The sequence below is a fragment of the Anastrepha ludens genome, chromosome 2, assembly GCF_028408465.1.
Source record: "Anastrepha ludens isolate Willacy chromosome 2, idAnaLude1.1, whole genome shotgun sequence".
In the NCBI taxonomy this organism is placed as follows: domain Eukaryota; kingdom Metazoa; phylum Arthropoda; class Insecta; order Diptera; family Tephritidae; genus Anastrepha; species Anastrepha ludens.
In genome coordinates, this window is record NC_071498.1 from 176863641 (window position 1) to 176881157 (window position 17517).

The 17517-nt window shown below is 34.9% G+C and overlaps 1 protein-coding gene across 3 annotated transcripts in view; it reads right to left on the bottom strand.

Moving 5' to 3' along the window:
- The window catches only part of LOC128855917 (ABC transporter G family member 23), a 119480-nt gene that overhangs the window by 65302 nt on the left and 36661 nt on the right, over positions 1-17517 (bottom strand). For all 3 annotated transcript variants that reach the window (XM_054091161.1, XM_054091160.1, XM_054091162.1), the window contains one exon: positions 6738-7007. In XM_054091161.1, the coding sequence (XP_053947136.1) occupies positions 6738-6751 (14 nt within the window). In that variant the 5' untranslated portion in view covers positions 6752-7007. The remainder of the gene's footprint in view (positions 1-6737; positions 7008-17517) is intronic.

Consider the following 17517-nt stretch of genomic DNA (forward strand, 5'->3'; position numbering starts at 1 on the left):
ATTTGTATTGTAGGATTTGCTAAAATAAAAAACTAATCAAAGTTGGACCAGATTTACGATAAATCACAAATTTGCATATCAACACAAAGTAAACTAGCCATTTTTAAGAACCAGATAACTAATTTACATTTAACGAGCAAAATACATAAATTTAAAAAACTTTGCAGAAATAAAAAAAAAAGCCAATAAAAACCAAATTAATAAAAAAAACCTATTGCAAATAATTTTCGTGCTAATTTTTGTTCTGTTTTTGTCTTAATATAATTTCAACACCAATTTTAGACTTCCTTAACTCGATCCCGAGCTTCATACAATTTACACTCCGATTCAAATATATAATTAAGCAATTTGCGAATTTACGAAATAAAAATATATATAAATAGAAATCAATTGAAAAAGGCGCTTTAACATTTAGCAAAATTATACAATGTAAATATTCAGGCTCTGAAAAAAATCTCAAAATAATTAGCGAAAATGTTTGTGCTATCAATCAGCAAAACAAATGATTATCGCACGCCGCACAACTTGATTTGCATACACGCGAGCGTTCATTAATTGAAATATGCAAATCAACAAAAAAAAAAATAAGAAAGAAAAAAAACAAGAAAATACAAAAACCCCAAATCAGCACCTTTTCGACACACTTTCCGCCATAGCTCACAGCTAAGCCTTTCTTCCAGCCAACAATCGTTAATTTGTCTCAGCTTTAAATAACTAAATTCATGGGTGCGCCTCGAGCCGAAATACTCGTAAAAACGATTAGATTTGAAATCATCATAAAAATGTGCTCGGGCTATTTTTTACAGAGCAGTTATTACGAAATGTTTGAGTTGTAATATTTATTTGTAAAGTACAGGTGTAAGCCTTAAGGTTTGCTATTATAAATAGCTGCTGAATTGAGCAAACTAAAATTTTTAGGTATCTGTTTGATGGCTGGTTGCTTAAGTGGTTGCAGCGGAAAATCAAGCATTTTTTGTACCTTTCTTCCGGCGTGACAATAAGTAGAACATGTTACATGGTTACATAGCGACATATTTTTCCCATCTCTCAGGCAATTTGTGGATGCCGCGCCAAAAAAATTGGCCGTCTTTGGCCGCAAACCAATCATCGAGCCATTTTTTGGCTTCTTCGTGAGAATTGAAGCGCTGCTCGGAAAGTGCGTGGCCCATCGATGCAAACAAATGATATTCGGAAGGCGCCAAGTCTGGTGAGTAAGCCGAAGGCACCAGCGGTTCCCAATCGTACGTCTCCACCAATTCCCGAGTCGCTCTTGTTCGATGTGGCGGTGCATTGTCACATTGTCAGTTCATGCGGCACCCATCTTCCGACCTTTAAAATCATGCCCATCTCTTTCAAACGTTTGGAAATGGTTTTTTGGGTCACTCCCAACTGCTCTGTCATCATTTCTTGCGTTTGACCATCATCTTCATCCACCACTTCAGAATTTTTCAAACCTTCTGAAGCACTGTGCTCTACTTAGAGCATGTCCACCATAAGCTTCTATAAGCATTTGACGAGCTTGAGAAGCGTTTTTCTTCAATTGATAAGAGAAAATCCATGATGTCCGCAAATCGTAGTTTGAAGGCACGAAATTCGACATTTTTAAGAGCGACAAAAATGCATTGTTGTATCAAACGTAACAAACAATGAACTGAATATTGTTGACAGATGACAGACGAAAAAAATAAGACATTTGGGAAGGTATAAAAATACTCCCAGGGACATCTATGGGCTAATAGCTTAAAGTCTCATTTCATAGGTATTTACCTGGTACAAATTCAGAAAATGTATTTTCTGCTTTTTTGTATTTTCAAATTATATAGGAAAATGTAATTATGCAGACTAGCAAATACCCAGCATGCGCAGCTCTGCAGCTGCTGTAAAGTATAGGTAAGAAGGTAGATGAAATGGTTGAAGTACCTGAGTGGCACTCCCTAGACCTTCAACGAGCAGATATCTACAGGCAACCAGAGCTGTTGATGTAACAGAGTAGGTTGGTGGCTGCCCCAGGCTGCTGAAGAAGGGAACACCCAGTGACCTTAATGGTATGGCTACCAAACCCGGACATTCACAGAAAATAAAAAAATAAAAATAAAAATTAAAATTAAATAGTTTCCGCAAAGGGGATTAAATAGCTTTTCTGCATGAGTGCTGATCGTCCAATGACCGGTCGCACATCTATATTTTAGAAATTGAATGGCGTGGAGTCCACAGGTCTGCTTGCGTCTTGCATCTATTGGATTTTTGAAATACCACTCGAAGAAATGGAGCTCCATCTGATCTGTGCTTTCCTGAGAAATAAGTTGTGCAATGCCCCTTTAACAACAGTGAGGAGGATGCAGATGTTCGGGTGAGAGGCCTCTGAAACCAAATCAGTCGACCCATTCTTGACAAGCTTGCTGTTTTTCCCTCTGAGCAAGTTCTTCCCTCTACGCTCCTATGTCCTGGAAACCAGATCGGAGAAATGTTATTTGCACACTCAAGAGATTTGATCTGTTTATAGGAGTTTTACTAAATAAAAAAAATAGTTTGAGTGATGGAAATCTTTATTTTGACCTTTACGCGCTCCATTGCTGATCCATTTGCAAAAACTAAAAATCTTCCGATAGGATGACTAATTTTGCGCCACCTTATATGTAAGATAAAGTAATAAGCGACCCAATAACAAACCAGCAAAACTTAATCAGAGGGCAAATAAGTTTTTATCCTTGCTTTACCTGCTTATTCCCCGTAGCTCCGCTCAGTGGACGCACACAAGCAGCAAAATATTCTTTTGTTTTCAAAATTTTAATAGTAACAGAAAATAATTGATAAACTTTATCAATGCAGTCCGATAGTAAAATTTTCATAGTTTTACAACGGAAATCGTTTAATCATTTTTGATTTGTTGCAGTTTCAAAATTAATTTTGTTTTTTGGTTTAATTAATTAAAAACAACTTTTATTTTAAGAAACTAGAATCCTTTAGTACTTAGAAATTGAAAGAAAATTAATATTTTTGTAAAATGATAGAAAAATGGACTTAATTAAATACAAAACTTCATTGACCCATTTTTGCATCAGGCACAAATTTTATGAAATCTTGTATTTTATTTAATATTTTTCAGCTTATTTAGCAGCTTTATGCGGCTGGGCGATTAATGAAACAATAAAATATAGCTGTAAAAAATAAATATGAAATATAAACCATGGCAAAATATTATATTTTAACATTCCTTTTTGCAACACACTGTGGATGAGATTACCTTGGCAGAGCACCAATGATCTCCCATATAGTGGCTACAACTTCCCGAAACTATTATTTTTCGTTTTGCTCTTTTTCAGATAAGACATGGAGGACTACAACTTAACTAAAAAAATGCAGAGACCTGCAGTTATCATCGCTAAATGTGCAAATCACACCGATTTAGAAATCTCCAATTTTCTTAAATGCGCCCGTTTACTCGTGCATATGGTTCGACGTGAATTTCAAGCATCAGGGTGCGATACTGAATCTGCTGAAAAGCACAAAAAGCACGTTTTGACACAGTCCATTCACCGGAATTTATTTAATAAGAACAAGCGATCGTTAAGGAGGACCTTTTAAAATCAATGAGGGTCCTTGCGAGGGAGCTTAATGCTTCCGAGTAGACTATCCGTCGAGTTGTACTTCAAGATCTCCGTCATAAGTCCTACGTTATGGGCAGAAGACAGTTAATGTCCGATCAAAATGCTTTCTTAGCAAAATCAAGCACTCTGAGGAAGCGCTTGAGAGCACGGAACTTATGGCCACCTTACTCCTCAGACCTTAATTCATTGGAGTACAACGTATGGGGCGTAGTTGTGCTTGAAACCAATGAACATCTCCATAACACCATTTCTTCTCTAAAGGCTGCCATTAATAGCATTATAGTCAATACGAATAAAGAGCATTTGATTCAGGCATGCAATCCGGACACGGACGGCGGAAATTTTATTAAATGACTTTATAGAAATATAAAAAGTTAATGTTGTATAAAAAAATTCGTGAAGTTTCATTAAATTTTAATTAGTTTTATTCTCAAATTGTCCTCAATTGCCGTACGCAGCCTGTTTATATATTTATACTAAGGTTCCAAGTTGGAACGAAGGACCAGCCTATAGATCCGTGGATCTCTTTCGCTGGTAGAATACAAGGTGAAGTCCAAAATAAACAAGACTGAGCTAAATTAGAAACGAAGCGAGTTTTGTTCTGATATCCTCGAGTTTATTCATTCAAAATAGTTCCCTCTGGCCTCGATACACTATTTTGCGCGATCTAAAAGCTTTTCGAAGGAGTGTTTCAGGTCATTGATCGGAATGTCCTTCAGTATGTCGGTACAAGCCTTTTGGATGGCCTCTACGGACGCAAAACGTTTTCCTTTCAGGGCTAAATTAAAACTGTGCGAATAGGTAGAAGTCATAGGGAGCCATATCAGATGAATACGTTGAGTAATTAATCATCAAAATGCGATTTCTAGTCAAAAAAAAGAGGTTGTCTGTAAAGTCGGTTTACTGACGATAGTTTAACGTGACAACGTCATAAGAGAATATTGATGGAATGGTTGCAATTTTTAAAACAAAATTTTAATTTTATTTGTTTGATAGATATTTTGTATGGATATAGAGGAGGAGGTAAATGGAATTGCAATGGAATAGGTCAAGTTACATTTACACAAACGTGAAAAATGACGAAACATTTATCAAATTCATGAAAGATATCTTCAATTTCGATTGCGCATCAGACGTTTATAAGTCAACAACACTAAGAGGCACCATCATCGATTTGCCTTTTTCAAGACACTTTACACTCGAAACACTCCCTTTCATTTCCTACTTTTTCTATCATCGTCCTATTCTCAACAGAGAAATGGTTCATTACCATGCACACAGGAAGAAGGCATATGCAAATACAAGTATGTGAATTTATATACAAATGCGCATATACATACATATACATACATATATATGCTCACTCAAGTAGGACAGAGCCAGATGTCGAACGTTGCCGAACGTGGCGGCCGATTGTGCTCTTTGTCGTTCGTTCCGCGCTCTCGCTTGCAGTTCAAGCACATTAGCTTACATTTGCTTGCGCACGGAATAGATTCGTATATTTGATATGTCCATATGACTTGTATGCATCTTTACATATAGATTTGTTCTTTTAGAAAATTGCGCGAAATTGTATATGTATATGCATGTTTATATACATATATTAGTATACAACATATCTTATAAGGTATGTGGTAAATATTACCATACATTTTTTCCTTCATATATAATAAAAAAATTAATAATAATAACATTAAAACAACAGGTATTATTAACAAACTTGGTTTTATTTTAAATTCTTCAAGTAAATCAAATTAATAATAATCAATAAGAAGGCATATGCAAATGCAAATACGTGAATTTATATATATACATATGCGCATATACATACATATATACGCTCACTTAAGTAGGAGAGAGCAAGATGTCGAACGTTGCCGTTCGTTTGCTTTGTTTGCTTTGTCGTTCGTTCCGCGCTTTCGCTTGCAGTTCATTCAATTCAATGAGCAAGGTAACGACAAATGAGCAAGGTAACACTAATGAGCAAGGTAACGACATATGAGCAAGGTAACACTAATGAGGTAACGACACATTTTTTCGTGCGTGCAGCCTGTTAAATCGAATTATAAGACGTTATCTCGTCAAAAATCAGTCAGAAGAGTGGATCGATGATCATGCTTCAGGGCGAATTCGACGAATGCGATGCAACAAATGTTTCCAAACGCCAAGATGGAAAATTGCTTTGACGGTTTGGCATGTTGGCACGAACTCCTTGTGAACAATTCCCTTGGAATCGTAAAAACAAATGAGCATCGACTTGATTTTTGACTTCTCCAAACGCAATTTTTTGGATAGTGGCTCGTCTGACGCCTTCCATTCGGTACTTTAAGGCTTAGTTTCAGGCCTCTAAATCCAATAAGATTCTATGAATTACTCTAATTTTGTACAATTTAAGCATCTTAAAATTTGTCCTTAAATATTTAGCTTTACGTCATAGCCAACGCTTTACCAAAACCATGGAACAGGTATGTGAAGTCCGGTACCGCCCCAACTTAGATTCTCCTTTACCTCTTTCTTCATAAAATTACTTTTAAACAATAGGCACGCCTTCCCATTCACTTCGTCATTTTTCAACTAATAATTACACTCACCCACACAGCTTTTTTTTAAGGCAGAAAGCAGCAAATGGTCTGCTAAAATCCACATACTCTTCAACACACACACACACACATACAGAGCTCCTCATAAACTTATTACCTAAGCAGTGCAAAGCATTAGTAGCGCAGTATTTGCCACATGATTTCAACATAAATTCCATTCCATTGTAAATTTTGCGAAATATTTTTAATGGCTTGGGGATTTCGGTTTCGGTAATTTTCATTTATTTATTAATTATTTTTCTTCTTTTACTTATTTTTTAATTTTGCACATTTTTTTGATGAGTTCACCATTAATGGCGCAATTGTAGCGATTGCCCGTTGATTTGTGTTATAATTACATAGATTTTTTTGGCTTCAGTGTTTTGCGAATACTCAAGCAGAGATGTGGCAGTGTATACACTTACAAGGGGTACATTTTTTATTTATTTATAATTTTTATATAAACACTTTCAAAGCGCTTTTTAATGATTTCTTTCAAATTTTTAATTTACATTTACAATTTATTTACTTCTTTTAACTTTGTACTTACGCTGTTATCAACATTTAGCCTGAGTTGCAGTTGATTGCGTCGGTGAAAGACCGTCAGCTGGCGTTGTTGCTGCAGAATTATTGGCTGCTTGAGTACTAATTTGTTTATGCTTTTTCGCAAGTAAACAAATTAGTAGTTTTTATTTTGCAATTTTGAATTAAAATATCGAAGTCATAGGTTTGTAATTTGCTGATTACTGGTATTTCTAAATCAAAAATTAAAACTCCGAAATATCAGTACATTGGGCATGGGTGTAGCTGTAGTAGGTCGCTGTAAGGTAAGAAATGGCCAAAATTTAGTAAATATTTATGTGCTGGGTGGCATGAAGTTGGCGACGACGAAAAGACTGGCGCTGGAGAAATACTCAAACACGTGTGTGGGATATTTTGCACTAAATATAGCTCAAAAAAATAAATAATTTGCGCGTACACTTCTGTTAGGTGTTTGGCCGAGCTATATATATGTATATAAATAGAGCTACTACCACTAAAAAAAGGCTACTATATAGAATCGTTTAAAAAATGAATGGCAATAAACACATTTTCAGAAAGTTTAGTAGGTTTTATATATAAGATTAATGAAATTTCATACCCTGTCTACTTTTTTATTTAAAAATGTTATATATGTACATCTTTTGTGATCGCAAAATCAGAATATCATGGCAGCGTTAGGTTTCTAATAAAAAAAAAACCAGATAACATTTAACTCGTTAGATTTTAAGTCCAAAAGGACTCTTCGAGAAAGTGTTGATTGATGATGAAATAATAAAAAAAAAAATTTTAATTTTATATATAAGATTATCAATGTCTCCACAGATTTTAAACCCAAAAGAACTGTTTGTTAAAATGAAAACATGTGAACAAATTTGTGTAGTGTAAATAGCCCCTGCGGTCAGTATTGAAGACGAATGTAGGCGAATTTTCTATCAATAGAGTTTATTTAACTCTAATTTTCCTGTTTCCATAATTCAAGAACATTTTGTACATATTGAAGTGAAACTTCTTTACGCGCGTCAGAGTATAATTTCAAGGCCACGACACACGAGATAGCGTTACGCAAAACCGTCACGAAATGTATAAGCCTACGGCATGCAAGCTATTCCCTTTTAGCTCCGGGATACGCTCACGCATGCTGTCCAGCAGCTTATATGTGAGCGTGTCGGGTGCATGAGGCTAATATCTAAAATTTTTGATTTTCATCATGAAAAAGCCGACAACAAGTATGTGTGACACGAAGAAAGTATGTGTGTCACCCGACACGCACACATATTAGCTGCTGGACAGCAAATTCATGAGCGTGTCCCGGAGCTATTTCTCCGCTTTGTGCGGTGCTTCGTAGTGTATGTCGCACTGTCACGTGTTACTTCCATTAATGGATTGTTTAAAATTACACGCAATGATGATTTGAGATTCTACCATGGCCGTAGACCATCAACAACAATGACATCATTGCAAGCAGAACTTCTAAGACTATCGATGAATTGTTTGGAAACTCTTGATCAACAAATGATTCAATTTATACAACAAAGAGAAGGATTGTCGATATACTCTTTTAATTGTCAAAGTCTACGTGCTCATGCTACTGCTTCCAATTATGGAAAAATGCAATGTGGTAGTTTTTCATGAGACTTGGTTACGAGAAGACGAGGAAATCAGTTTACCGAATTTTAGCTGTGTAAAAAAAGTAATGTTCGAACCGGACAAAAATCTGGCATGTGTGTGTTGAACTAAAAAATCAGATTCACTACAACTGATTTCTAGTATAGCAAACATATCGCATTTTATACGTGTGACCAGTATTACGTACAGTTTAATAATAGATGTTGAAGCCTATTAAAATACGCTATTAGTCAATTAAAATTCGCCATATATCCCACAACAACGGGTGCCTACGTACATGCTGTGATTCAACCTGTTCACCTTTAAATTTATTGCACTCGTAATAATCATTTTACTATGTAACATTATACTTTAACAGGTATTTGTAGATGTTAACATAGCTGGTTTACATTCAAAATCTCAAATACTTCTCTCTCGCTCTATCTGATTGTATTGTGAGCGATGTTACCAAACATGCTATACATGACAATTTGAGAGCTTGACTTCTATGTAGCTACAAATACAATTCGACTGTTATTGATTGCCGTTAATACACGAATACATGCATTTAGCTGCGACGATATTTTAGAAATATGTGTTTGTTGATTATGTTGCGCTTAACAGCGATTAAAGTTTTAGGGTACAATCAAATATACAAAGGAGAAAAAATTGAGAGTAATCAAGCATTAAATTTTGAGAGGCTGAAACTTTTATGGTATTTGTTTAAAAATAAATGTGTGTACTAATTATGGTTTTAGTACTCTAAAAGAGAGGAAAAAACAGAAAAATTAAATATTTAATTATACGTAGTTTGCACGTTTGTAAGTGCTTTAACAAAAAACAAAAAAAATAGTAATAACAAAAACATGCTCGTTGTGAAATATAAGGCAAAAAGATTTCAAAATTGCATAAGAATAATTGTAACGACCTGTAAAATTTTTGAAAATTTTTTATAAATTTGAATTTTTCCCAAAATGGAATTATGCATTTCATTCATTGAATAATATAACCAAACTCGCCTCAAACGCCACATTATTTGTGCTTAAGTTAAATTTAGCGTTTAACAACTGTAGCTTTGTGCATTAGCGTAATCATTTTACAACCTTTTAATTGTTTAATTACTCTTGACAAGCACAAAATCATTTCATGTCACTTCACGTTTCATTTTAATTTCCAAATTTGACATGTTTACAATGTGACATTTTTCCCAAATACAACTGAGAGTGTTGGTGTCAAAACCGCAATTGCCAACAACAAATTGGGTAAAAACTAAAAAAAAATATAGCAACAAAAAATGCATTCACACAATAAATGCGACAATTGTTCGCACATTCACTTCATTCAGTTTACGTGAAGGCAGTGGAATTGCAAAAACAACATAAAAAATTTGAAAAATTACCAAATGTTACAAATAAGGCACTAAACTTATGCGGAACCATAGAAAAAAAGCAACTGCCTTGTAAATTAAATTTAAGCTTGAAAAATCACTTTGAAATACTTAAACCGTTATTGTGTGCAATACTCTACAGTTAAATACAATTTGTATGAGTGCAATCAATAAATAACGAAAAATAGGAAAATTACCGGTTCTTCTTCGTTTCTTTTTTATAAATTAGAGCAGTAGTAGAGTAGAAAAGAGTGAAATTCTCTATTGCGATGACTTTTAAAGAATTAATTTTTTTTATTTTATTTTTTATTTTAAGCAAAAAAGAGGTTGTCTGTAAAGTCGGTTTACTGACGATAGTTTAACGTGACAACGTCATAAGAAAATACCACAAATAGAAGGAGGAGCTCGGCCAAACACCCAAAAAGGGTGTACGCGCCAATTATATATATATATATGCATGTAGATATAACCGCACACACAGGGCACCAACTTTATTCCTCTAAATGCGTATGTCGTCCAAAGCTAAAATTCTATGCCTAACGGTTACAAGAACAAAATGCATTTATAGGCGCAGCCGTAGCGGCCATCATTCTTGTTGCCATAGGGCTGAACAGTTTCAACTACATATTGTACTGTACAACAAAAACTCATTACAAAATATATATAAGGTATAGCTCTGTCTCTTGTTTTCCTCTAGGTTATATCTTTTTTTCTCTCGCGGAACGAAAATGCCCAAAACGTTGCATGGCCTTGAAATTTTACTCTCCATTCCCGCTCGCCCATCGACGCCTAAGAAGTTTCACTTAAAAAAAATTAGCGACAGATAAAATAAAACCTTATGGATATGCAAGGATCACTTAAAAGCTTCCTGTAATATAATTTTTTTATGCTGAGCAAACCAGAGAACACAGTGTGCCATAACGTATTTAAATTTCTGATCACCTGCAGCTCAAAGCCCAAAAGTATGACGGTAAAAATATTACGTATGTGTGCACTACAGAATACTTTTTCGAAGCGTTCTTAAAAAACTACCCCAAGAACAAGTTTGCTTATATTTTCCTTTCCTTTTTCTCAATTAAATAATTTTATGTATAAATATGTAATGTAAGCAAGACGATCCTTCTCCCCCTTTTTAATGACTTGTCTATTCAAAGAAGTGGCAGCTACAAGCTGATCACCGTATACAACAAATACAAACGAAAAACCTTTCCCTTTTACCTGAGCAAAGGTCGTTTGAGTGCTTTGACTTCGCCTTACAACACTCACAGTCAGCCAGCCAGACAGCCACTTATTATAAACTTCTGGTTAGTGTCTGCAGTTTGTGCAACATTTTTTAAGCAAAATAGAACTTTCCGTCGCTCATCGCTGATTTCGTTTAATGATTTTAAAAAGTTGTAGTTAATTGTGAAACTCGTCATTGAAACAAGATGGAGTTTTTTAATGCATTTTATTTATTTTTTATTAAATTAGTATGAAAAAACATCAATCAGAAATCGCCAGGTGGATGTTGAAAAAAATAAAAAAAACAGCTTTTAAGGCTCGCCATGATGTCATATTCTTAGTAAATAGTTGAAAAGCCAACATACATCTTTCGATTTGAGTAAATTGAAACGGTTTCATCAGTTACATGGTGGAACAAATTTCGCGCCAGAAGGTAACTGCAGCTAAAACTTCTTTTAAGTTACAAAAATACCACGCATTTCAACCGGAATAAAGTTAAATCAAGTAGCAATTTTGTTTTATATTTGATATTAACCGGCAGTAGCGGACTACCAGAGCTTTCGGCATTTGTATGAGAAAAAGCTCTTCTATAGCACTAGACATTTTCGAAGGATGTACGCATTTACTTTGTTTATTACAGAGAAAGGATATATCTACATATGTAAAAAATAGAGGTAAAAGTAATTGTTTTTACGATTCTCTGTCCATCACACAAAATTTAATTAGTTAACCTTCTTCCATTTGCATAATCGCGGTTTTGCTGCGCCTGAAAGCAACTTGTAAAGAATGTTAATATTTGTTATATCGTCCCCTTAGTATAACAATAGCCTATGAGCACATAGGCTATTATTTTTTTATTGAATTTTTGGATTCTCCATCGTCGATTTTATATGTGGTCAAAATTTTGTCAAATTCTAGTTCCACAAAGTGGGTCAAAACGTCAGTCAAAAAATAATAAATATTTACATACATAGCGAGATTTGAGTGAGAGCTACTTTCGACAAAAAGTTTGAAATTCATTTTCTCAAAACATCAAAAAATGTATAGGCAATTTTAATACTAAGGGGCGATATGTACTATCTATCTCTGTTAACAAAACATTTTCTGTTAGGTCAATAGAGTTGAGTGAATTCTGTTCGGAGAGTATAGGAATCTTTGATATAATAAACGTGCACCTCAAAAAGGTAATAATTGAAAGTTTTAGGCTCAGACTTAATTAGCTTAATGAATATAGGGTGATACATTAAAACCGGACATTTTGAAATGAAAAAAAAAATATTTATTGAAAATTTCCATGTCTTAGTTCCAAGTTTAAGACGCTTTTATGGTAATCAAAAAGTTACAAAAACATACATAAAGAGTTAATATTATATAGCACAATATCCAATGAAATGTCGCCTCGAGTCGTGGCGACGAGATTTTGACTTAGAGTCAGCTCATTTTTAGCAATGGCGCGTAAGATCTCGTCTATCCTAGAATTATTATGAGACAACTAAGCAAGCAATGCTACTGCCACCATTTCGTAGGGTGCCAAAATATCCGAGCTCTCACGCGTTGCGCGTTCGTCTACTTATCGGTGGCTTAATCCAGATCCCGGCGGATGGTTCCATATGTATAAGTCCACGCAAGTGGAGAAGTACCTGATCGCCATTCACTTGTGAGTGACCAAGTCGATTCTTCCACATATGGTTCAAGCAGCTCACAACTTTCGGGCTTCCCCGAAATAACCTATGGGTAGCTTCCGAGCATCCACTCGCGAGTAAGCTAGTGTAAGAAGGCGAAGCAATCTAGGATATCTGGTTGTGCGCTGGGTTTGGGACCCGCCATGTAAAAATTCACCCCAATGAAAACGAAAACAAAATCTCGGATAAGACTTGGCAACACTCATGACGTCCACTGCGAACGAACTACTCGGCCGAAATCGCGTAGGCGGTTATCGTGCCAATCAAGAAGAAGAAGAATCCCGATCATATTCATGACCACGTGGGAAATATGAATCCATTTCAATAAATTTTAAGAAAAATCAATTGATAGTAAAATTTCTAACGCAACGCGCCATTTCTAGAAAACCCAATGCAGTGTCGACGCTGTCTTGTCACGTTCACTTGGCTGATCAAAAATTATTTCACATAGACCAAAATTGGTCCGTAGTGTTGCTAAGTGAGAGTATGTGGAGGTGTAGATTTCAAATCCTAATTGTGGCGCATGCTTCACTCTCCACCAGCTCTATTTTTGCCGCTTCAGATTGTGTAAGTGTCCCAACCGCTAGTCTGCAATCCACTTTTGCCCGTGTTAACAGATAATTGGTAGTTTTTAGCAGTACTATAAGATGATTATGCATTATATAAGGTGGCACAAAATTAATCACCTTATCGGAAGATTTAAAATTTTTGCGATTGGCGTCATACGTCAATCATATTTGACAACTGAGAACTGGACAGCTGCAGTATACAAACAAATGTCTTCGAGAAGAATTCAGCCGAAATAAAATGGACGCTACTTCGTTCACATGAGAACAAGAGAATAAAATGTTTGCTATGTTAACCGATGATGAGTTTGCACCCGCGAATGACAGAAACAAGATTGCACCCATCAGAGAGTGTGTGACGTCACTTTTGCCAAGTTGTGCAGTGTTGCCAACCATTTGCTCTTCGCAATAAATTTAGTGCTTTTGTATATATCAAAATGCGAAATTTTTAAGTTGGTGTTTGTTTCTTATTTTTAGTTTAAAGCTACCGAAACTAAAATTAAAAAAAAAACTTTATTATTGAACCAAAGAATGTTAAAAAAGGTCACTCTGAGAAAATTTTAGTGTTAATGAAAATTTGATGGTTCTTATAAAATTTGATATTTTGAAAGTGTAAATTTAATTTTTTGCTCCTTTTAACTTTCAACTCTTCTTAACATTGAAAACCTTTTTACGCATTTTAAAAAGCATTTGAATTTACTGAATGCGAATTAAAACCATAGAGGTGTAATCGTTTCTCCGGCCTTAAATCCTTAGTGGGGCATAGAGCATCAAGAGGTGTATTCATAGTTAAAATAAGCAATACCACAAACCAGAAACTGAAGAAACCATAACGATATTTTTACAAGAGTACCTTATCTTGCAACATAACCTCAAATATAGCAAAAAAGTCGTTCTTAACAAAGAATTTATAAATTAAATTGTACATAACCATAACACAGTTATTTAAAAAAACGCACATTTTAAAGACAATTTGTCATGCATACAAAGTTCTTTAAGTAATTCAATAAAAATTTAGTGTTTTATTTTCTTTAAATGGGCATTTTAGTGCGTTTTTATATCCGAAGCTAGGCAACACTGCAGTAGCGGAAGAGAGAGATTTGACTGTTGAGAGCAGAAGAACACCAACAACCGCTGCAAACGCGGGCAATGCGACCAGATGTTAAAAAAAGTAAAGCTAAATAAAACAGAGTGAATTATTGAACTATTTTAAAGAAAATTTACATTTTACAAAATTATAAACATTACTTTTAATTAGAACAGGCTAGAAAAATGTGATGAAGAAAGAACTAAGACTCCGAGACTAGGTAGGTAGGTAAAATGCACCTGGCACTCCTCAACTAGCACTAAAGCGCCGATTTGATGGCATTACGAGACCTCCAACAGGTAGATATCAACAGCCAACCAGAGCTGTTGATATAATGGAGAAGATTGATAGGATTTGGGTTGGCGCACTGCCCCAGGCTGTCGAAGAAAAGAGCTCCCAGTGACCTTAGTCGTCTAGCTGCTAAACTCCGAGACTAAATAACAAAAAAAAAAAAAATACCAGTCTAACTGTTAGACGCGATAGAAGTGAAACCTTCCGTAAAACAAACTGAGAGAGAATGAGACGAAAGCAGCATTAGGAGCGGGATAATTATAGGTTCATTATAATATATATAATATTGCTATAAAGTTCATATTTTATTTTCTTCATTTTATTATTATTCATCCTCAATGTTTTCAATTTCAACAAATGATACGAGTGGCTTATGATAGCTAAAATATGATACAAATGCTTTGGTTTCGATGTTATCAACATATCTTTGAAATATCGCGTCAATTGTTGTTTTTGATCGTGTTGTCGATTCAGTTCGATTGTTACACATTTTTAAATTGAATGTTGTATTGAGAAAGTCAATTAAAGGAACCGCTGTGCCCAATGCAAAATTTACGTTAAAATCGCCACTTAAAGTCATTGGAACTTTATCGTAATCTTTTCTAAGTATCCGCGATACTTCTGGTGTATACTTTATTAAATTTTCATGAATGAATTCCGTGATGCTATTTATTGATTGATTCAGTGAAATATAAATTGCCACAATTAAAACTATTTTTCCATTGCTCAATTTGGTTTCGCATGCACATATTTCTCCCACTTTAGAGAGCTGAACAGACAGTGATTCTAGTTGCTGTGCATTCAGATCTAACTGTGGAGTTACAATACGAACACCGTCATTTTGATTGTGATATATTGCAACACCGCCTGCGATTGCGATAAATATTTAAAAATGAAAATATTTACGAATATAAAAATACGGACGCGGTTGCTATTATGAGCGTCGTAACGCGTATATTACACAGACGTACTAACATACACACAAACATTCGTAGGACGCTTGGTCTAAGCAAGTATTAGGTAGTGTAGTATAGGTATACATAATGCCTTCTCGGTCACCGTGGCTCCGTAATACACAGGCGCGCACACATACATACTAGCATACATACAAACATACATACGTATAACGCTTTAACTAAACACCAAAGCAAGTAATAGGCAGTGCAGTATACATACTACAATACTCACTATACTAGCGTGGCTCAGCAGTACGCAGCCACACACTATACGTATATCAACATATAACGCTTCGTAGTGTCGCTTTTTCGTTTCATCGAGTCTCAAATCACTCCCAACGATTCTAAAGAAGTTTTCACTTCAAAAATCCCAAATCAAGTTACGAAAATGGTAATCTGGACATACTGGTGCTAAAACGACTTAAGTCATTGCCAAATTCGCTGAGAACAAAGTAACCGAGTAACGGTACCACGAAAGGCGCCATCTCATTATTCTTTCCATCATGGTTTGCACTGGTACTCGCCTGCATACCAGTCAACTCATTATCTTTAATTCATCCCGGTAAATAAGGGCTCGCCTGTTAAAATAAAATTATGTTCTTATACTGTTATCAGCGAATGTTAATGAAATCAGATAGCGCAGATGTTACTGTTAAGTATTTTTCGTACATTTGAGTTATGAAAGTATTGCTGGTAAGGGATTTTCGTTAACATTCGCTGCTGTTATCATTCTGTTATCACACTGCAGCTGTAATACTTAATGTAAAAGCCTTTTATTCATTATTTTTGCTATGAACTTATTGTAATTTGCAATACACTTTACAGCAATTATTTAATAATTTTATTTTATATTAAACTTTATTTGCAACAATTTTCTGAAAGTGTGCGCTATTTTCGGCAACTAGATTGGTTACCCCCTTGGTACTGAAAATTTCCAAAATTATTTTTTACATATTATTATTTTTATAATATATTTTTTATTATCAAAAGTTGTATTTATTATTGCGTCCATTTTTTATTACCCTGCCTGCTCGCCTTAAAATCTAGCCTTCTTTTTATGCACAAGTTTCAAGTTTTTTTACGCACATCACAACGGCTTAAAATACGGATAAGTTGTCTTCTTACTTTTATTTCGCCTTTTGGCTTACCATAGTGTTCGAATGGAATATTTTACAATTTTGCAACAATATAAAATTAACCGGTTTTACTAGCTGCATACGAGCTTTAATATGCGCGTATTTACTAAATTGCAGCAGTTAAAGGCTACCGACCGCAGGCTAGAGGCCAGAGAACAGTGTCCAATAGCAGCGCCTAGTTGTTTTTGCTTAATTACTTACAAATAAATACATGCCTACATATACACATAATTACATACGTACACACAGAAATACATACATACACACACACATACTTACAAACATACATTTTTATTATTTATCCAGTTGTTCGAACTCTCGCACAACAGCTAACTGAAAATGCGCTAAATCTGAGTACTGGACTTAGCCAGCTGCTGAATGCGTTTTGAAACTACCAAATGAGTGGTTAATACTAAATCTACATACATACATACAATAATAAAAAAGTGCGAGTACAAAGTCTGCAATTTATGAGATTGCATTGTGTCAAGAGTCATACGAAGTTTCTAGAATTTTCCGATTGCACTTATTTGCTAAATTATTTTCAATGCGAGTCATGCACTAATTTGCACAAAGTTGATCACGCCACGCATTTCATTTTGAATTCTGTGCGCAGTATAGAGTCTAGAAAAAAATTGGTAGTCAGTTTATGGAAATAATTCCTGCTTTAGGTTCCACAAGACATTTTGGTCAATAATTTTTGTTCAACATGTTGGGCAAATTCTTTGCTGTTGTAAGGAGTTGAACTTGCAAAGCATGGGAAGATTATAAGTACAACAGTTGAAGAAGAAGTAAGAAAGTTACTGCATATCATGAAATATCCAAAAGCAAATGCAAAATACTGAGGAAATTTTCG